This window comes from Nothoprocta perdicaria, unplaced genomic scaffold, assembly GCF_003342845.1.
Source record: "Nothoprocta perdicaria isolate Ctin4 unplaced genomic scaffold, notPer1 scaffold_133, whole genome shotgun sequence".
Classification (NCBI taxonomy): domain Eukaryota; kingdom Metazoa; phylum Chordata; class Aves; order Tinamiformes; family Tinamidae; genus Nothoprocta; species Nothoprocta perdicaria.
This window is the reverse complement of record NW_020454461.1, coordinates 492,340-514,542: the sequence shown is the minus strand read 5'-3', so window position 1 is coordinate 514,542 and position 22,203 is coordinate 492,340. Positions and strand designations below refer to the sequence as shown.

The following is a 22,203-nucleotide window of genomic DNA, read 5'->3' as shown; positions in this document are numbered from 1 at the left end:
CTTTTAAGAAAGGAACTTTTAAGCAGGAGAGCCTGGAAAGCTCCACTCTACCCGCACAGCACAGCAGAGCCTGTGCAGATCTCTGCGTTGGTACCATGCTCACGAACTGCCTGGCACCATCAGGAAATCCCTCTCGACTGGGAGCCTGTTGAGGCACCAGGGACTTGTAAGTCCCTCTTTTCTAAACAGAATAATCCATTCTTACTACAGACTTCTCATATTTTATTCCTTCAGATTCAGCCTTCCCTCAAATTTGATAGGACTTATTAYGAGTCTTTCACACTTTGAATGTGATTGCCTTTTGCTTGAGCTTAATGCGAAACATACTAGTTCAAATGCTGATGATAGGAAAACAGCAAATCAACCATTTAAATGATATGCCATTAAGTTTATGGATCACAGCTGCAGATTTCACTATTGCTAAGTAAGTAATTCACTACTTCAGCCTGCTATATCTTCTCTGTGCTTGAATGTCTTAACATCCACTTACGTACTTCTTCTGTTAAAGAGACCTTTGTACTTTGATTTTCTAATCTCCACAATAGTCAAAGGCATGGGTCAGGTTTTGTTGTGCCTAAGCCAGCGAAATGTTGCTCAGTTAACATTCGTGAGAGCTTTGGATTTCTAAAGGGAGCTGACAAATGATTGAACAGAGCAGGATGTTGAAAATACGACTTTTTTTTTTTCTCCATGAAACTGATCTGAAAATAAAGCCAAAAGCTTCTTACCGTTATCCTTAACTGGAGATGGGAAGAAGTTACCCCTACCTTTAAATCTCAGGGAATCAAAGTTAAAACCAAAGAATAGCAGAACCTTCCTTTGAACAAAAGCAACACAAAAAACCTTTGCTCTCAGGAAGGATGAGAAAGTCACCCATGCATGACAACGTTCAATGCCTGCTTTTCCTCCAAGCTCCTCTTTTTGTGTTATTGGTTTTCATTTATGAGAGGAAGTTTGTGTGACTCTTTGGAATCAACTTCTCCTTGGTTCCGAGGGCTGATTTACTTTTGCCGATAGGTCAGGCACTAGGATTACCGCTCTCCTCCTTGGCCGTTCCCCACGTTTTTGGCGTGTTGCAGTTTCTAATACACCATGTTCCAAAGCTGCAGTCGCTTGCAGGGGTGGTTGCCATTTTCCCACCACAGGAAGAGCCTGTCTGGCAGCTGCAGCCCTGCTCATGTGCAGGAGAACTGGGAGAACTGCATTTCCAAGGGACACACGTGGATTGCCCCGCCRCTACAACTGGAGAACCCAGAAAGTGCCTATAAAAAGTGCCTATCAACTCAGCCTGTTAAACAGTCCATCAACMACTGCTCTGAAAGAGTCTTGGGCTTTCAGAATCACCTCTCCTGTTTATCATGAACAGCAACAAGAAAAGATGCTAGTCATCCAAAAGCATATTCTGCAAGCACTTGGTTTACTTCAGTTTTCTCCTTTAAATGAACTTTCACTGTATTAGCAATATCCTGCTGCAATTTGGTTACTCGTCCAGGTCATTCTTTCTTAGTTGCTGTGCAGCAAGTTGTCTGTGTTTTGGATCGCAGTTCCAGCAGTGAAGGCCCTGCAGAAGCTAGGGAGGATGCGCCTGGGATGAGAAGCAGCCTTGCCGTGGCCTGCACGGACGGGGCTCAGCGCAGCGCCCGGCTGCCCTTTGCACCGTGCAGCGCTGCCCCTGCTGCAACGCAGGAACGAGGCAGTAACCACGTCACAGGGCTGTGCTGAGGAAATCAAGACGAAGTGCTGATTCCCAATAATGGCAATGACTAAGCACAGGACACGTGAGAAGCGTGGAGTCGTCATCGCTGACTGCACGCTGTAATTAGACGAACAAAGGAACCAACGCCTCTGCCCAGATCTCTGCTCTGAAGGGATGGTGCTAATCCCCTATGCAGACATCCCAACAGGAAGAGAATTAACCAAAACATTTACAAAACTAGCCATCCCCAGGCATTTTCCAGGTTTGATGTGCCTGGAGAAGGCATTTCTTTTTGCAGGTCGCTTTCTTTAGCAGCAGTGTGATGACGTAAGGACTCAGGCAAGGCAGTTTTTAACATAATCCTGTGAGGGCCGTTAGTTCAACTTGGGAAGCAAAAGAGGGAAGCAGGGAAATAAAGCTCCAGGCCTTGGGCACATGGTCTCTGCTGACTGGTCAGCAGAGGTGACTGCTCAGAGCCAGCTCTGAGATGATTTCTGCAGGAACGGGTAGATGAAACTTCCAGRAGAGAGAAGGCTAAAGACATAAATGAGAAGGGGACAGCAAGTATCTGCTCAGAGAAAAGGCAAACAGAAGGACAATTCTAACAGGCCATTAAACCACCGAGTGTCATCTTCTATTACTAGAGACAATGCATAGTTTTCTGCCTGGTGACCCTATTCCTCATGCTACCACCTTTAACGCTGCAACACTTTGTGACAAAAAATAAATTTCTTCCTAAGCAAAAGATGTCTCAATGTTTTAGTCACTTATTATGGGAAAACAAGGTGACAGGAGTTACTGAAACATTGATTATACCTCAAGAAGAAAATTTAGTTAAAGATTCACTGCAGAATTTAGATTAAACTTCATCTTTGCTTAACTGATCTTAAATACAGCATTTCTTCATTGGTGTGCAGCTTAAAAACTTAAACAGTTAAGCTGAATATTGTCTGAAAAGGATATTCATGCAGGCTATATTCAATGTTTTAGTGTCTTGGTACTACCTTGGTGATTTAAAATCACCATTTAAAAAACATTCCTTTTCCCCACCTCACCCTTGGGTCTTTTATTTGAGAGCTGATCTGTCAAAAAATAAACCTGAGTGTTAAAAAGACCAACCTGAATGATTCATGGGAGGTCTCACTTTTTGATGGGAGGTCTTTACAAAGTGTCAGGCCAGGTTAGTTACTTTGAAGAGCCCAAGACACAGTTATTCCCACAGTTATGAAAGTATCTAGAGAAACTACTTCCTACCACTTCCCCTTYGTAACCTCATCCTCAGTGCCACAAATACCACCTACCCAGAGAGAAGGCACTGTGAAGGCAGGTTCACTATCACTGATAAAGAAAAAATATCCCATCCAAATTACAACTAATTTAAGAGACTTTGATCATSTGAAACATAACCTACTGGGAGATTCTGTTTTGAGAGGTTTTTGTTTGTTTGATACCATGTTGCTGTATCTATGAGACTTTGATCCAGAGGCAGATGCCAGCCAGCAACGAGGTCGGGTTGAACTTTTCCCAGTGTCACCAGGAGCAGCATTTGATCAATTTACTTACTGCCAAAGCAGGAAACAAAGTTATCTGACAGCAAARACTTCTGAGAATACAACACAGTTGTTCCTTAGGAAATCTGCATGCTTGGTTTTGCCAGGAATTTCAACAACTACACTGCACTGAAAAGACAATGCATGCTGAACATCCTCTTTTTTTATCCCAATAAAATTTTGCTTCATTTAACCAACAACCAAATCAGGACTGGTAAGTTTACACTATTTGCAAACATTATTTTTCAGAGCAAACCAAATTTATATTTGAAACATCCAGAAGACTGCCCGCATTAACTGTTTAACACARTAGAGGTATTACATTAGAATATTCTCAAATACACTGACACCAGAGACCAAAAAAGGAATCATATACAGGCATCCACGAATAGACACAGCAGAATGTTTATTTCATTATCTCCACTTTATCTAAATCAATGCCCTTCAGTATCATTCTTCTGTATATTCAAGTATTGCTTACTGATCCTAGTCACAAAATGGCAAGTATCCCCAGAAATTACATGGAAAGGGCCAATCATTAAGATGATCACCGTGAATGCCACGTGATCATCAAGTGCAAACACACCGAGACAAGATGCTTAAAGATCTTTTAATTCATTTATTACCTGTGCACAAGAGAAGTAACTACCAATAAAAACTCAAAAGATATACAGTGTTTTTACATGGTGTTTAAAAGCAATTAGAGTATCTCATGACAATGACTGAGGGTGATGCTTCCAATTACAAATCATAATACATGTTAGAATCTCAATGGAAAGCCAAAAAGCCTTAGAAGCAGTTTCAGAGCATAAGGCAGTGCTCCTTTAATTTGCACAAAGATTAAGGTAATTTACAGTTAATCTTTGTGAATAAAGAGACAATGTTGCAATGCAGGTCTCCATACAATTAGATGTAAAGAGATAACCAGAACAGCAATTCTRGTATATTTTAAATGAATTTGCATGAGCATTTTTAATGAGATACTTACCAAAGATGCTGGAAGATTCTGCACTGAAAACATGTCTTACAACTTTCTTTTTTTCCTGGCTTTTTTTTTTTCCCTCCTTTTGGTTACTTGTAATTTCATTCTATTGCAATATGTAAATTTCTAGAAATGAGCTGTCTCCATTGTATATATTGTGTTTATACTTTATACAAATAAAAGCAAAAATGGTAGATTACTCAAGTGGTATAAATCTTACAGCATTTTGCTAGCAAAAAATACATGCCAAAGTCACARTAAGCAGTATTGGTACCCACGAATTATAACTTCAATTAATTTGTTCCTTTTTAATTTGTATTCTACATAAATTACTACTGAAGGCTAATGTTTAAGTAGCAAATAAATTGGACAGTTGTAGGTCAGATAAAACCTGCTCACCCAACTGTGAAAGCTGATATTTTTTTCAAAAAAATCACAAATAATGCAGAACAAAGAAGTGCGATGCATGCAACAACTGAGTGAAAATGCATCAATTCCCACTGTTTGAAGAAAACTACTGCACTCCACCTTAAAACGCATCGGACTGATTTGAGTTATAACAAGACAATCCCAAGAGTCAGAATGAAATAAAGCAAGTATTTTAAAGATTTAAGAGCTGTTATCAAAAATAAATTACATTTTTTTTTTCAAGTTAAAGAAACACTGCTATGAAGGCTGAGAGCCAAGCAACCTTTCAATAGCTGCATTAATATCTCCTCCTGTTGCTATTAGAGCTTGTAAGTTTGCTTCGCGGTTCAAAAAGCCCATTGCACTCAGCTGCTCCAGTTGCTGCTGAAATCTAACTTCTGGATTTTGTAACTGCTAAGAAGGAAAACATCAAGCTATAAMGGCACAATACACATTTGGCAAAACAGAGGATTTACACTTAGTTAGTGCTGCACCACTCCTTGTCATCTGTGATTTCTGACTGCRTAATTTTTAAGTTCCCCAAAACAGRCTGTGACATAAATTCAGCTCACAACTGAATTACTGAGAATCAGACTAGTCTCAGATTTTAAGATTATCTAAACTTACGTGACATTTTCAACTACAGGAAGTATTGCTTGCTTTACTAAATAAATAAATAAACAAACGAGGTAAATTTGTGTCCTGAGAACAATTTCTTAAAGATCTGTACATGGATCATTTTTGTAAATGAAACAGTTAAAACTACTGACATAGTACAGCAGGATTATGACCACCTCTGACACCTCACTGTCAGCAACAGTAGATGTGGCAGATTATTTTATTCTGGACATAAAAGTTACCTCTTGTAAAATGATCTACGTAGCGATTCACTGACCAAACTTACCAGAATTTTAGTTATCAGAAAACTTCATTGTAAATCACACCTAAGCTGCGCTTTACAAGTTAGCCCCACTCATACATAAACTGATGGCAAAACTGTGAATGATTTTGGTAGTATGTACTTCAATTCACAGGGATTTTTGAAACAAGGCCAATACATCAAAATGATATGCTTTTGGTATATAGGATTGAAGTAATACCCAGAAGTCACTCGTTGAAAAAAATCAATGATATTATTTACAAATCAACAAAAGATTTATGCAGCTATTATTAATTTTCCTTTTGTTCTATTTTCCTATGCTGAAAAACTTCCTAGAAGTATTTAAAATCTGAKTATCCTTCCAAATCAATGCAGTGTAAGGATATTGCTGAAATTAAAACAGTAGCTCTTTCCTACCATCCTCTTCCCCCTCCCAAGCAAAACTAAGCAGAATACCAAATCAGCAAGACCAAAATCTGATGCTACAGCATTAGCTCTAGCAATGCAGACATAAAACACAGATAAAGGTTGAGTAAGCTTCAGTTGTTAGGATATGCAATAATCAACTGTTCTGAGAACACTTTTACTCAAGTTTCTCCAGCTTATCTGGACTACACTTCTGAGCCTCCTCTGTTCTCCCTCCTTTATAATGGTCTATATTAGAAAAGAACCCTAACACATAGTGATCTACTTTACCTGGGCATTTGCACCAGCAAGTGCCTGCAACATTTGCTGGACAAACTGCTGGTGACCAGGTTCAGCAGCGCCTGATGCTGGACTTGTATTCTCACTGGGAACAGAGCTAGGGATGGTGGAACCTGCAGGACCTCCAGTGCTTCCCAATCCACCTAAACCAGGATTAAATCTGCACAAATGACAGAAAGAAAAATGCATCATTTTAATAATAATAGTGGGGGRAAAAAAAAAAAAAAAACCTTCACGGAATTGTCTCTTCCCATCATTTCTTTCATTACAGAGTAAAAAGTCCTGTCAAGTGAATGCAGGAGTATATGACAAAGACCTTGCACCACTTCTTAAGAGTGATTTGCAGACAAAAACATCACAGATTCTGAAATAAGTTTAGTGAAGCAAGAACATGCATGAGAAACAGTCTGTACACCTGGATAAACCTCTACATCTAAAAAGATAAGGCAAAAAAAAGACACCCAAACACAAGAGAAAAGTTAATTTGTATGACAAATTCTTACGCTGGTATAAGCCCTGGTGCTTCAGTGGCTAATGTCTGCAAGCCCTGCTGGATCTGTAGCAAAGCCTGCATTGCTCTAGGGTTTGACATAGCAGATAATGTGTCAGGATTCTGCATCTAGAAACAGGAGAGAAATTCATAAATGAATCACATACAGGCATTCAAAGTCAATCTCTACATTAGCTAGACAATTTATTTAACTAAATATGCTTTTAGAACTTAATGTTTTTCAACTTTCTATTTCAAATATTACATGAAATCCTTCAGATATTTCTTCTTTGAGATTTCACAGGAAATTTCACAGGAGGCGATCAGTGTACTCCCCAGCCTGGACAAAGGCGTTCAAATGAGGAGTGCACAAAGTATCTTTCACTACCTCTTCTAGGCAATGAAAACTACCTTTTCTGGTTATATTTTACCACCTTCTAAATTCACAGCAGTGTATTAGCTCAATGTAATTCTAAAAATCACTGTCCTACATCATACCACAAGGTTGATTACAGTGGATCTTGACTAAAATATATCTAAGAAAGTTATGTTTCTTTTTCCTAGCTAAATTCAAATTTKTTCTTAAAAACTTGAGCATCTCTTCACATCTACCATGCCATCATGGCCTGAAAACACTTCACAAAACTTACAAGCCAGTGTGTAGTATTCAAGAACTATCACTCTACAACAACTTCAACTCAAAATTGGTATTCACATCCATGGATGATTTAAAAAGAAAATCCATCTGATTTCTGAAATTAAATGTTGAAAAATGGACTAGTACAGATACGAAAGCAACTAGTATCTTTTTTCTCACCTCTGCTTAAAGACGCCGTATGTAAGTGAAAACCTATTTGTTTCAGTCACAAGTGAGGCAACCTAGGTAGCCAGAGCTGCTTCAAATAGCAGACAGACTGAATAACCTTAGCAGCTTTTACTTGGCAACTGTGCCAAATTCCTTCTGCACAAAATATTTTTTGGTTTCACAAGGAACTGCACAGATTAAACTTCCTCTGCCGCAAAACACAAGTGCAGGATTGGGCACAAAGAACACATGTTGACTCTGCCCTGGAATAAGGGTGTTTTATGAGACTTAGGCAGAACAAGTTTTTTAAATTCTCGGTTTGTTTCTTAGATATCTAATCTATAGCTAGTTAAATTTATCCAACTTCTTAAATAATGGCTTTCTGAACTAAGCTGCTGTGAATACTCCAATAAAACAATGGTTAGGTCATAAAACACTGTCTAATATTTGGAGTTGTTTTTCAGGAAACTGTGGCATAACACTTCTTTGAGCACCTAGTTGGCTTGTATCTTAACATTACTAATTCTAGATGTAGAGTAGCAGTAATTTTTGTAAGATTTATGTAAAAGGAACAGATGAATCAGTTTGTAGAGAAACCTTAAGGAAATACCCAAAGGCAGAAAGAACTTCTGCTTCCTCTGCATGATATATTAAGTATCATTGATCCACAGATTTCAAAACACAAATTTGGAGCTAGTTTCTCAGATACTACTGACTCATCATAAAACTGTGTCAACTATGAAATGCTACAACCATTCACCTGGTTAAAACAGTTTACACAGTTTCTTCTGAACACTAAACTTGCTATTGTTATTCACACGTATGTTAATAAATTACTTATAGTACTGACTGCCTGTAATGAGATTTTGGCAACAGATGTTTACTCTGACTTGCAAGGACTGCCTAACAATGGAACYCCTGCACTGGATTATAATTGCAAATCCTGCAAATCTTTTTCTATGCAGGGGACACAGTCTTGCTATACACACTGTGGCAACCAAGATCAAGCATCTAGGCTGCAATTTCACTGGCATTGAGAGCAGCCAGGTGCCGTGGCAATCGCTACAGGCAGATAATTTCAGAACCTACACTACTTCTTTTCAATTAGCTGGTCATTTGCTGCTTTCAGGTCATAATGGAAAGTCTCTTAAAACAAAAACACAAAATCACCAATCTACATAGTGGGGAAAGCTCTGATCTCTTCCTTTATTTTGCAAAACAAACCATGTAGCAAAAAGGTGCTCTCTCACTGGTGCTCTGTAAGAAGAATTCACTCCTAAGCCAAGACACAAGAGCAAATCAAAGCAGTTGTACTAACTACAGGCAAAAACATTCACTAACAGTCAGGTTTAGCTTTTCAAAACATAAAGATGAATCAAGCACCTCACAATCTAACTCAAGGTCTGAAGCTAATGAGAATATACATAATCTAGTTTTTAGTCAAATCAAAGAAAAGGATCAATTTATTACAAAAACTGCCCACTGAATTGCAAGCATTTATTAACAACACCTAGTATCACATCTTACTTGTTGAAGAAAAGTAGGAAGATGTTGTCTCATTTGTTCCTGAAGTTGAGGATTTCCAGCAAATAAAGGATTATTCAGCATCATCTATTAGACAAAAATATTCAACTTCAAAGATCAAACATTAAACACTAGAGAGGATTTTAAAACAAGTATTTACTGCACACACTTCACGCAGAACAAGATTATCATCTACAAAACTAATCTCACAGAATAATTCTCTCTTCTCTTTTGGATAGAACTTGCTATAAACTACCAGTCTAAACACTGACTAAACTAACTGATGCCTCTCACCACCAGTCCCCACTTCAAAAACAGAAACAAAACACTTAAAGTGAATGCCGTCACAGATCCTTGGCAAGGTAGCATCATTTATGCTACAAGAAAACTCTTTTCTGGTCAGATGAGAGTGACAGCTTTCCTCTAAACACAATCAGCAAAAAGCCAGGAATACTTTTCAACAATGTGTTTAATAGACAAATGAGCGTTTTCTAGATGTTTGTCAAATATTTGACTCTGGATATTATTGTCGTAAGCAAAATTGGAAAGCACTTCTATGATATCACTCCTAAAACAGCACTAAGCACCAACAACATCTTTTATAACTAACAAAGGACAGATGAAAAGTGAAAAACAGATTAACACCTAGACCCAGCAACAACAACTTCCACTCCTCTCCTCCTCCTCCCACTCCACATCTCTACTCCTAAGTCACTTTAGATATTTCCTTACTAGAAGGTACGTTTGTTTTGTCTAGTTTTGGTTTATACACTAGGTCACACGTTTAGGGGTGTAGTAGCATATACTTAAAAGTTAATTCAGAAGAATGCTAACTACAAATTGAAGAAGCTCTATGTCAAAAAAGTTTAAAAAGTTAGCTTAGTAATTATCTCAACAAGCTAGGTATTTACATAGTTTTAAAACTTCACCATTCATAACAAAAAGTGATTGGTGATTGTTATGTGGCGGTAGAACTAAGCAGTAGTGAAAAGACACTGCATTAAACTCTTTTTTCCTCTAATGCACACAACTAACTGCTACACCTCATGTGTTTATTTACCTGTACTGCAAGATCAGGATTCTGGCTTAACGACTGCATCATGCTTCTCATGTATGGTGCAGACAACATATTCTGCATAAGCTGTGGATTTTCTGTTATCTGCTGCAACAAGCTCTGCATTCCTGGTGTGTTGAACATACCAGCTTGGGGAAAAAAAAAAAAAAAAAAAAGAGGCACCACTTCAATAAACATATCTGGGATACAGCTATTCATCCCAATGTGGTTCTGCTTACACAACTTTTTCCTAGAGCAAATGCATCTAAGACAGAGGCTGTATCCAACACGCAGTTCCAATAAGTGTCTACATCATTAGCTGTTCTCATGTTTGGCTTCCAAACTGGAAGCATATCCTTCATCCAGAGATCATCTTCTTTTTCAATTTAAGGTAATACCCAAGTATTCTCAACTTACTTTTAATGTTTGTTTTTCTACAGAGGACTATTTGTCTAGAGAAGACAATTGTTCTATGAAAGTAAAAAGCAGTAAAGAAAAAAAAAAACCACCAAAGATCTTTCTAATAGAAAAACCAGTTCAGCAAATTCATATATATATATATATGTGTGTGTATATGTGTGCGTGTGTGTGTGCATGCAAACCTATAAAATTGTAAGTATACCTCCTAGTCCAGGTCCCAGATTTGGTATGGCTGAGCTCTGTCCTGTGCTGCCCGAGGTGCCATTTCCAACACTGCTACTGTCGCCGCTCTCGCCACTGTTGCTGGTATTCGTTGTGGAGCTCTGAGAGCTCGACTGAGGAGCCCAGGGATTTGGCAAAGGGTCTCTATTCTCTGTACGAGATGGTTGGCTTTCCCCTCCTGACGATGCATTGCTTACTAAAGAAGCAAATGGATTACCTCCAAACTAAAGAAGAAAAAACAAACATGCATCACCCATTAAATTGTTTTAAAGCGTGTTAGAAATAGTAAGCTACTTTTCCAAAACTGTGCATAAAAATGAATATTGATGGCTCTTCATCAATTATATTTACCAGTTTAAAGTCAGTCCTAAATATTCTGAAAAGATGACTATATTGAAAAAGCAATACTAGCATCTCCAAAAAATATAATAACATTTCCTTATGAGAAGCGTCGCTACTACTACTTTGACCACAATAAGATTGCTTCTCGCATAGGCGTTTCCAACTAAACCTTAACTAAACTCAAACTTCAAAGTATTTTTTCTTCCCACCTTAAGTAACAAGTTACTAGACAAACTCTTCAGTATTTTTTCCCTGGCTCCAGAATTCTATAAGCCAAAGAATTAAACAAATCAGAGTTTAGAATATCTATTTTATATATATAAATAGTTTACTTCACCAATATAGCCTGTCAAACCCATAAAACAATATCTCTTTTCCTTTAAGCTTAAGGAGCACAGAATTTTCAGAGAAACAGGTCACAGTGACTTCAAGCTTCGAGAAATTTTGTCAAGTACCCAGCTGAAATGCTACATCATTTACCTTCTTTTCCTTTCAGGAAAGCATAATAGCTCTTACTGGCACTTGCACCCATTTCTCACCTGTTCCTGTGCTGCATTCAACATTGGCTCCTGAATATCTGTGTACATACGTCGCAAGGCGTTGTATCCACCTGGGATACTTTCAAGATTGCTCAAGGCTCGGTCTTGGTTTCGCATCATTTCCTGCATCATTGCAGGGTTTCTAGCAAGTTCTAGGGTCTAAGGAAGTGGAACGTTTAATCTGTATTAATAAGAAATCCATTCTAAAGTAAAAACGTCAGCATTTGGCAGTATCACAATTACTAATGTCTCGCTCATTTTGAAATTACCATTAGAGCCAAATCAAGATGCCAGCTTAGTGGGAGCCAACTGAATTTGATATTTAGCCAGTGTTCTGCCACAACTGCTATTATGTTGGCAGGGTCAGAAGGCATGACTAAACAGAAAAGAGGGAAAAAAAAGTACGGTCTTCTTCTTCCTTTTCTTTTCCAACACAGTATATTTTTGCCATTTCTAACATCAGTATGACATGCATCTTATAATGTGAACTTCAAAAAACTAATACCTCTATCTATAAAAGCCTCCACTTGTTTCTTGACAGTGTCTGTCATTTCAGGCATGTATAGGTACCTTACGTATTTTGYAACTTTGTTAGCACTCAGATGAACCCACAGTCTGATAAAATGCTAATAAGCAGTATTCTGTAGAATTACTACTTTTGGTAAAGTCACTACTGGTTAAACAACAGAACAGAGCACAGATGGGCATTCAACTCTAAACTCAGAAGATATGGTTATAAAGTCTTCAGTATCTTTCTTAAATATGCTGCACATTTTCCAAATTGGCAGACTATTTCAGATACTAACGACGAGAAAKAGCAACATAGTAGTCTACAGTGACCTTCTACAGATACTTCTAACATGCCTGCATTCCTCTGCAATGCTTTACCACTCATCCAAGCACATCCAACTTCTGCTTTGTTGTTCACAGTTACAGTACAAACAAAGGTCGTGGTTTCACAGAGGTCTTTCTACATACCTGTCTCATTATATCTGGATTATTCAGCATGTGACTGATTTCTGGATTTCTCTGTATTAGTTGCTGCATTTGAGGGTTGGCCATAATTAACTGCCTCATTAGGTCAGGATTTGAGAGCATACTCTGAACAAATGGATTTTCCATTATTTGAACCATCATTTCTGGGTTGGACATAAGTTGTCGTTGCATTTGACTTTGCARTTCTGAAAAATTTGATGTATTTAAGCCCAGGCTGCTCAGACCTGCCAAACCTCCAAGGCCACCTTTAAGAAGAGGGAAAAAAGAAATAAAATTTAGCTTTCAGCTTGTGATACACATTTAAGCACATTCAGGACCATTATAAAGAGAAAACACTTAAAAGATTTCCACTCTTCAATGGAAATTCCTTTTTCGCATRGCTGTTAAGGTGTCATCCACTAGGATGTATACTTCTCTAAAAAAACAAGATATTTTCCCCACACTTTCCAATACATTCGTAATRATTCTTTATAAACTAATCAAGAGCAGAAAGGAAACCAAGAGAGACCTCTTAATACATATTTCTTATTCTAATTAAAAGCAGAATTCTTCTTTTTAAAGAGTGACTAATATTCTTAATTCTCTAACATCACTGAGTCCAAAAACAAAGTTTCAAATTTTAGAAGGTACTAGTCAGTCTGAAGAACTGTTTAAAACTTAAAAAATAATAAATAAAATAAAAAAGCAATTGTTTAAAAGTTAGCTTTGGTGATTCTACTTGTGGTAGACAAATGAAATTAAAAGCATGAATCACAAAATCCAGTGCAACTAGGGAAAGAGACACTATTCTTAAGTGAGAAGAATGTAGCTTCTTTATTCCTGAGAAGATTGACAACACTATCCGACTCAGAACTTGAGAAATACTGGCTTATAAAATAGCATTAATATTGTTACTTCTAATGCAAATCTTGGCTTGAAGATATGCATTCAACTTCTTCAATACTTTCCTCAGGCCAACTTAGATATACTTTTAAGAAGTAGTAAGAGACCACAAGGAGCTTCATTACTCACAGTGCCACTACACAACATCAGTTGCATCTTACTACTGAAAAAAAGACACAATACAAGTCTGTGAAGTTCTGTCTATAGAAAGTAAGGAAATATCTTGCCTCTGATACCTTGCTGATTGGAGAGCTTTTACAATCAACACCACASTTTTTTTTATAATCAGCAATGTTTTAAAGTCCTTTTTACATTAGCATTAATCTCCAGGGACAAATCTAGAATACTAGGAATACTAGGAAATATACCATCATACTACCTAGCAAACATTCTTACCCAAGCCAAAAGAGTTGCTATTTGTTGAAGATGGTGTTGAAGTATTACTGCTTGATGTCGATGTGGTTGTAGTACTCCCAGAGGTACTTGTTTGTTGAGCTGGATGGTCTTGTGATCTGAAAAAAAAAAGCAGGTTAAAAAATTAAAAATTTACAAGGTAACCTAAGTCCACTATTTAATGCAAGGATAGCATCATACTTGATAATCATGATTTACATTTTGATTACTTCTCAAAAAAACAAACAAAAAAGCCCCCACACTATTATCTTTAGATAGCTTCCGATAATAAACTATTTTCGGACACTTATAATCTCAGTTCTTCAGAGCAATACTTTCAAACATTAAGAAATGGATGGGTGTGACTGCAGCCATTACAACCTCTTCATCCTCTGTTGGGGATGCCTGCCAATGAATTGTTTCCTGAATTCCTGCCTTGCTTCAGAGATGCTTAGATTACCTCACTGTACTCCCACTCTCTCAAAGTAGGACTGATCCCATGACCAGGGCTTAAATGAATACATGCTAATAAAGTTTAAGGCAAGATTTATTAAATTGTGAGAAGCATAAGTAGAAAAGGACCAGGATGCTTCTGGACTAGAACAGTTAACATGGTAACTAAGGAAGCTAGATTTAAATGACACATTATTCTACTTACTGAAAGGTTTTTTCAATTAAATCTTTTCCTTTTGGTCACTACAAGGAAAGTTATATGAGTATGACATAGCTCAACTTCATCTATTTTTCTCATCACCATTTAAAAGCAGTCTCGCAGAAAAAACAAATCTTAAAATCCAAGACTCTCTGCTCAGACAGGTAAATTGCTGGACTACAGCAGCTGTCTCGTCAGAATTTTCTTTCTTTGTTTTAACAAGACAGAGTATAAGGATTCACTACAGCTCTGTGGATGTGAAAATCTACCAAACAAGTGCTTATGGGCACTGAGAGCTGACGTCTAGGAAAACTATGGGCAAAACCACACTTTGACTTAAAGAACCGAAGAAAGTGATCTTAATAGCAACAATTTAGTTTAGAAAGTCGCATTAAACTTGCAAAAAAAATGTATGTATGATAGACAGGATGATTCCCTTGTTCAACAGAATTCTTGTTCAACTGAATGTCTTCTGAAGTCAAATCCAGGCCTGTCCAATATAAAGATGTTATACTAGAAATTAAGAATGTTTTCATTTTCTGTAAGGTAAATAGAACACTGTTTATCAGTAAGGTTACCTGTTTTGTGTTTTGATRACCAGGTGAACAGTGAGTCCATCATGAATTCCATGCTGAGTCAAGGTATCTTGATCTTTTAATATTTTTCCAGCAAATATCAACACAAGTTGATCAGTGTGGGATTTAAAACGCTTAGAGATTTCTTCCTTGAACTAAACAAAAAAGTTATTATTATACCTTTATGTTACTGACTAGATTTTTAAGGAAGTACTATTTTATTCACATTATTACGCTACATAACTTGTACAATATGCTCTGCTTTACAAAATTCAGAAATACCATTAGGTTTTCTCAACCTCTTTTGCCAAAAAGAGATAAGAAATCAAGTCATTCCCTTTCCACACAATAAAAATCCAGTGTCTCATGTCTAGATAACCAGCTACACAGTTGGCAATGATCTGCTTCCACGTAAACAGTCTACCGTGACTGCAGTCAAGCATGAATCCACGACACAATAAAAATGTACTGTTACATATATTACTAACACATCCATTCCTAAAATTACGATGATGCTATGGCACAATTCTGTTAAATAGGCACCGAGAGTGAAAGTGAAAGGTCCTGAAAACCACTTTTTATTACAAGTGTGCTTTTTTTTCTTTAAATTGTCAGTACTTAACATGTTGCTTCTGAAAAAAACTATTCAAATATAATTCAATATTCAGTGTCACTTCATCTTCCAATTTTGGAAAAACACTACCTGTGACTAAAGTTTGACACAAATCACTACTGGCTGCACTGTAAAATAAAAGTGATAAAAAGATCTGTTTAGTCCACCCACTACCATCCTCTATGGGCAAATATCCTTCTCCACTGCTCTCCTAATTATACCAAAGCTGCAAGACCATCCTCCCGTAGTAAATGAAAAAAAATATATATATATCATATATATGTATCTTTAGATTCAAACAGTGAAAGGATCAGAGCAACACTCAGCAACTGTTTGGYACAGTAACTAAAACAGTGCAATTTCTGCACGCTATTAGATGTGGACAGTGAAGAGAATTAGCTTCATTTTCTTTTTGCTAAACAGAATGGCAAATGTCAAACAAGTATTTATCATCCCAAGTGTCTCAAATTAAATGTAATTAAATGTATACARCAATAAAGAGAGGAAGAGAAAGAAGAAAATATGGCAATTAATACATATTTATGCTGTTATAAAACAAACCTCTGAAAATGGCTACATCCTCAATTTGTAGAGCTGACCTAGTTAACTACCACTAAGTTGGAGGTAATGCTCAGTTAAGTTTGTCACGTGGGGAAACCAGATGAGGAAGAAGTTCAAAGTCTCAGAAACTAGCACGAAATTATGTCCAATTCTCCCTCAGCACTGACCCTTCTCTTTTATTAACACGCACTATTATACAGAGTGGTTTCAGTCAATTTATTTAACATTTAAAAACATTAGTTCTGTAACAATGCTGTGCATTGTGATATTAAAGATGTTTGCTTTTATCTAATCATAAAGATGGTCTTAACAATGTTAAATAAGGCAAAAATATTTAACATATAACATTCACAGAAATTTGATCTTCATACATCTCAAGTAACTGAACTCCAACAAAATAAGACAAAAATGGTAASATAAAAAAAGCGATGGTAATTATTCAGACATAATAATTAGTAGCATAAGCGGGAAGAGCACAGAAACATAGGATTATCCATCTACGTAGACAGAAGTCTGATTTCCTTAAAGGGGGATGGGGAAGCATTCTTAACTACAGTGAATAAATTCAAGGCCACAAACTTTTAAGTGCATGGTAACTTGTAGATCTAATATGCATTAGACAGAGCTGAGGCTCATCTTGTTGAGTCATCTTGCTTACATTAACAATTCCCAAAGTTAATTTGTTCCTCCTTAATTACTTATATACACATACATACACTTTTTTTTAAAAAGGACAAGAATAGCGTTTTTTACTCACAATGAGAACACTTCTAGCAGTACTCTAGCACTTCCTGCTTTCACTCAGTTTTCCACACTAAGTGTCYTCAAGTTCACAGGACTTATATATAAATAAAACTCGAACCAACATTCTGCTAACAAAATTCCACTATGTTGCTCCACACTAACAGAAGCACAAGTCGAAGTTAGGACTTCACTTACACCTTCTYGACTCAGTTGCTCTGAAGGTTTTTGCCAGATGTAGGTGAACACTGCTCTGCTGACGCAGTTCTGAACAAATGCAAAGGGAATCCAACTTACATTCTCGTAACTGAGCTAGTTCTAGTAAACATTTGTTTTGTCACTGAACAAAGCAAATGTCTGAATACACATGAAGTAGAACAGCTGACTAAAAGGGGCTTTTATGTACAGACACTTTGCACAGCAGATATGTACTTTAAGCATTAACTTGTTAACGTCTGACAAGTCGGTCTAGCAAAAAAAGAAATAAGAAGAGGAAAACAAAAAATAAATGAAAAATACTTTCCCAATTGCTTAATCTTAGTTTCAGAATCAGTTGGAAAGAGACCTCATGGAGGTAAGCATTAAACCCAACCAAAACCCAACTAATCCATCTAAATCAGCATCCTAAAAACTGCAACTGAAACTACTAAGCTACACGTTTAGACAAAATACTAGACTTCTTTCATATAACAGAATTAATGGTTGTGAATCTTCTTAACTTAAGAAGTAAGAAAAGACACAAAGGGAAGGAAACAGTTAAATCTTACAACACACTTAGGACAGTACAAATGCTGACAGGTACAGTCTTCTTTCCTTGTGAGTCATACCTGGTACTCTAATAGTTGTGAATTAAAGTGACTCCGTGAAAAGAGAAAYATTGCAGAAACGCTGGACACTATATAGGACAAAGGACAAGAATCTGTGGTCTCAGGCAGATTACTTCTGGTAAAGCCMATGGCCAACAGCAGAGGAACTGCTACTACGAAGTAGTAGCAGTTTCCACAGAAGCTGTTCTGACTCGGCAGAGSGTTACCATCTTCCTGCGCCTAGAAGTTAAAGCCCTTGTCAGGAACACATGCTAGTTGCTAGTCACTTACTCAGATCTCTACAATCAAACGAAACCTATAAAAAAGCCATTTCAGGAAACTGGAGAAGCAGAATTTGTTTACCAGGCTAATATAGAACACTGAAGCAATGCAATCTAATCCTTCCAGGCAAACCACTCCACTTCTCTGCACCTTGACTGCAGAGAAAGGATTAGCGAGCACTTACCTTCTTCATGAAGTACTCCTCAATCTACTGATTAAAGGTGCTGCACTTGCAACAGAACAAGCCTGCTTTGGAGCAAGTCACTAAGACTGGAAATGGGTATAAAAAGACTATGTGTAAACAGTAATTCCTGCAGTGCTGCTTCATGTTGAGAACCAAATCTCAACTTTTTTTTTTTCCCTCTCCCTTAATAAGACAACATAAGGCCTTTAATTTTTCTACTTAATGGAAACAGACTGGGCAACACCCATTTTCTCTAAAGGAAAAAATGTAATTTTACTTGCTGCCAACAGAATTCTTACTACTTTGACCGTCTAGGTAAATATTATTAAATTGTTTAACCAGTTTTAAAACTGGTAAAGCAATACAGAATATAAAGCATGAGTAAACTAAGCCCACTGCAATTTAAAACAATCACTGTGTCAGAGATAAGGAACTATTAATCTCATTAGCATAAAGCAGTCTATACAACAGCATTTTCCCTCGTAAACGCCATATAATGCCTAATTCTTAAGTTTTTGTCCCAAATCCATTTGCAGGCARGACCCTCCCTTTAAAATCAAGGCTTCCAGCCATTGGGTTGAGAAGCTGACTGCACTTTAAAATAAACCTCTGGAATAGCTGTTCATCCATTAAAGTGTTTTTCACTGTAGATAATTTTAGCAGTATACATAATCTCAAAAGTTTGTGATTTCTACAAGACTGAGGATGACTGACCAAAGCAGAATGAAACACACAGTAAACCAAAAGAAGGGAGAATGTATTTGTGCCTTATCTGACATCGATAAACTGTTAAAAAGAAATTGTGAATGTCAAAATGAAATGGTTACTCTGCACAATACTATTTACACAGCAGAAACTTCAGAGTATTATTTCAAAAGGTGTTAATACTCCATTATATCTGGTGGTCATTTATCAGAAAATATGTAATAAGCACCTAGGTTACATAGGTGCATCTTTAAAATACTCATTAACTAGGCCAACCGTCAGAAAAGCCAAGATATTGTCCTTTGAAGGTTTCTGTTTCACCAAACAACAATTTACCATTCATTGGAATAATTCTGGATCAAGTTTGAGGCTCTGAGGAAAAAAAAAACAATTTATGTGTTGAGTAATAATCAAACAGGTTTCTTTATCTCAAAGAAACATGACTCATGAGGGGCTACTATAAGGCTGACTCCATCAGCAGTCACACTGATGCATCATCAATCACATATTTCAATATACTCAGCCATAAGACAACGGAAAATCTAAAGCTTTAGCTCCAGAGATGAACAATCCATGCACTCAAGCTCCTCCACTGCCAAATGAGCAACACAGATCGTAACAACACAAGAGAACAACAGATTGGGCTACTATACAGTTTCAGTATCTTCTTGTTGATTTGTAATCCATGGACTATGGGGAAAACACTGAGCCAGAACTAAAACATTAAAAAAACTAAAGCTAATCTGACTTTATGAAAAAAGCACTATAAGAAATACTAAAAGTGTATGCAAGTCAAGAAACAAACTCTACTACCAAACCACTCTCTTAATGCTCCGCTTAAYGTTTAGACTTGTGTGATCTTTATGTTGGGAACACATCTAATTAGTGATTGTGAGAACCAGGCACGAATCCAAAATACTGGATTTAAAGTTTCAATCACAATCTTAAATTCATAATCAAGTCTTAATTGGAGAATACAACTCTGCACTGAGCTCCATTTGTCAGAAAGCAGAAGCCTAACATAATGCATATGATTAGACATAGTATCCAGTATTCCAGTGTCTTATTTTAAACTGAACACAAAGTAGAAAGGACATACCTCCAGAATATATTTACAATATATTGTAAATATGAACTATATGACTATATGAACTGATTTCTACTAGCTTTTTCATATGACCATTATTCTGAAAATTGCAGTAAATGTTAGAATTGACCATAATTTTCCGTAAGAACTATGGGCTTCTAAAATTAACAGCACTCTTACTTTTTTAACAGTTATACTAAGACAAGCCACGATATTGTTTCACAGCCGTAGTGTTCCCAAAATGCCTACCTTCGTATCCTGCACTGTGGTGGTGGTAACTTTGAATCAATTATAATCAAGTCTTCAACACTGCAAATTCCAACAGCACTGGCATTCTAAGAAGCACACCATGAAATCTAAGCATACCTCTATTTTTCTACAGATTAAGCAGATTAAATGAAAACACCTTTTTTTCATAACTCATCACCTCATGAGTCACTTGTGGCACTTAAAACCAAGTGACATCCCAGAGAGGTTTGGTACTTAAAGGTTATTTTCCATTCTAAACTACATACTGCCTGTTCTAGATATGCAACACAGGATCAACAACAATAAACCTTATGTTACCTAAGTCTTCCAACACAGAAAAAAATCTTCCTCAGCTTGTAACAGTTGCTAACCTGAYTTACATCAAAGGAGCAACATGAAATACACTTTGCATAGTTCTGCATTTGGCCCCAGGACCCAAAATATTTACCTATTAGTCTCAAGTTCTACTCATATTCTGAAACAACTACAAACAAGCAAAAAAAGGCATCAAGCCACAGAGTCATAAACCTAGCTATTGCTTTCAGCTAACTAAAAAACTTCCATTTTGGTCTATGAGTTCAGGCCAGTTTTCTTCSCTCACCTGCAAACACAGCAGACCTTGCTGGGCAGCCTGCCCCTGCAGAACAACCACTTGTTCTCCCAAATACACTTGAACAGATGCTCACTTTGTTTCTCCATTTAGATCAGCTTATTTCCAGGGCTGGCACTAAAAACATGACACTGTTTTTGATGTTTATTATCAAGAACAGTTAAGCTTGATCAGTGTAAGAAAAACAGCCAATACTGTCACACTGCAGGGACTGCCACTCTCACGTTTTTTGGTGCTAGCTGTGACGCTGTCTGGGACCACAGGCAAACAGTGGTCGCAGAGGGGCAGCACCAGTCTTACTTACAGGGAACAAGATTCAATGGTAAATCCCATCTAATAAGAGAATCTGAAAGGGATATTAAGATGATGTTCAAAGTTTAAGATATATATACACAAAAGGACATCTTTTAAGCAGTGTTCCTATTAATCATTTAAACTTTTTCAGTTCCTATTCACATATCAAATATCTCACTAACTGTTTCTGTTTTATAGTTTATAGTCTGCTTTCCCAGGTGGGATTTTTACTGGGCTCATGTTTGAAACAATCTTCTTAAAATATTCTTCCTTTTTTAAAAAAAAAAAAAAAAAGAAAACCCATATATTTATATATACATCTTACAAAACGCACATCTGATGCGAACTCCTGAGTTACCTCAATTAAAAGCTTTTTGGGACAAATACAATCTTAGTTAGATACAATGTATGACCTTCTTTTCTAGAAACCAAACCAAAAGAAAAAAAAAAAAAAGGAACACTAAGAATTTTACTGCAGCTACAATGACGCTATTCACAAATCTATAGGAAACAGTGAATTGAAAAAGTGCTCACTTCACATTGAGATTGCTGGGAAAGTGCTAGACAGTATCAAAAGCAAACACTGGAATTTCACTGTTTGGAGAAAAGCCTAGAAATTAAACTTGTGGACGGAGGAGCTGATAGCATGCAATTCCCACAGCTGCCAAAAGGCCAGTGAAGAAGATGAGAATAATGTCACCTTTTTCAGAAGCTAGAAATGAAATCTCAAAGAAGTTTATGCTTGAGACATTGATATTAAAAAAAAAAAAAAAAAAAAAGGTCTTGGACTGTCCCAAGGGTAACAGCTTGAAAATTTTTGTCAGCCAATGTCTGATAATCTGTCCAGGGTGCTGGACTGCATTTTACACTTACCTTTTATATTTTCCTCTGTAAACAATGTAGGGTGTTCTGGCTCATTAATAACTAACAATTTCAAGCTCTAGAAGCCTGCTGCA

General features: G+C 36.9%; 1 protein-coding gene across 1 annotated transcript in view; it reads right to left on the bottom strand.

The window, feature by feature from the left end:
• Nucleotides 1-3,900: 3,900 nt before the first annotated feature.
• Nucleotides 3,901-22,203, bottom strand: part of UBQLN1 (ubiquilin 1) — a 20,086-nt gene continuing 1,783 nt past the window's right edge. Inside the window, exons 2-11 of the mRNA XM_026033789.1 lie at nucleotides 15,119-15,270; nucleotides 13,892-14,007; nucleotides 12,596-12,858; nucleotides 11,618-11,776; nucleotides 10,717-10,960; nucleotides 10,101-10,243; nucleotides 9,044-9,127; nucleotides 6,725-6,840; nucleotides 6,213-6,381; nucleotides 3,901-5,050 (exon numbers count right to left, since the gene is read on the bottom strand). Of these exons, the coding sequence (XP_025889574.1) occupies nucleotides 4,895-5,050; nucleotides 6,213-6,381; nucleotides 6,725-6,840; nucleotides 9,044-9,127; nucleotides 10,101-10,243; nucleotides 10,717-10,960; nucleotides 11,618-11,776; nucleotides 12,596-12,858; nucleotides 13,892-14,007; nucleotides 15,119-15,270 (1,602 nt within the window). The 3' untranslated portion in view covers nucleotides 3,901-4,894. The remainder of the gene's footprint in view (nucleotides 5,051-6,212; nucleotides 6,382-6,724; nucleotides 6,841-9,043; nucleotides 9,128-10,100; nucleotides 10,244-10,716; nucleotides 10,961-11,617; nucleotides 11,777-12,595; nucleotides 12,859-13,891; nucleotides 14,008-15,118; nucleotides 15,271-22,203) is intronic.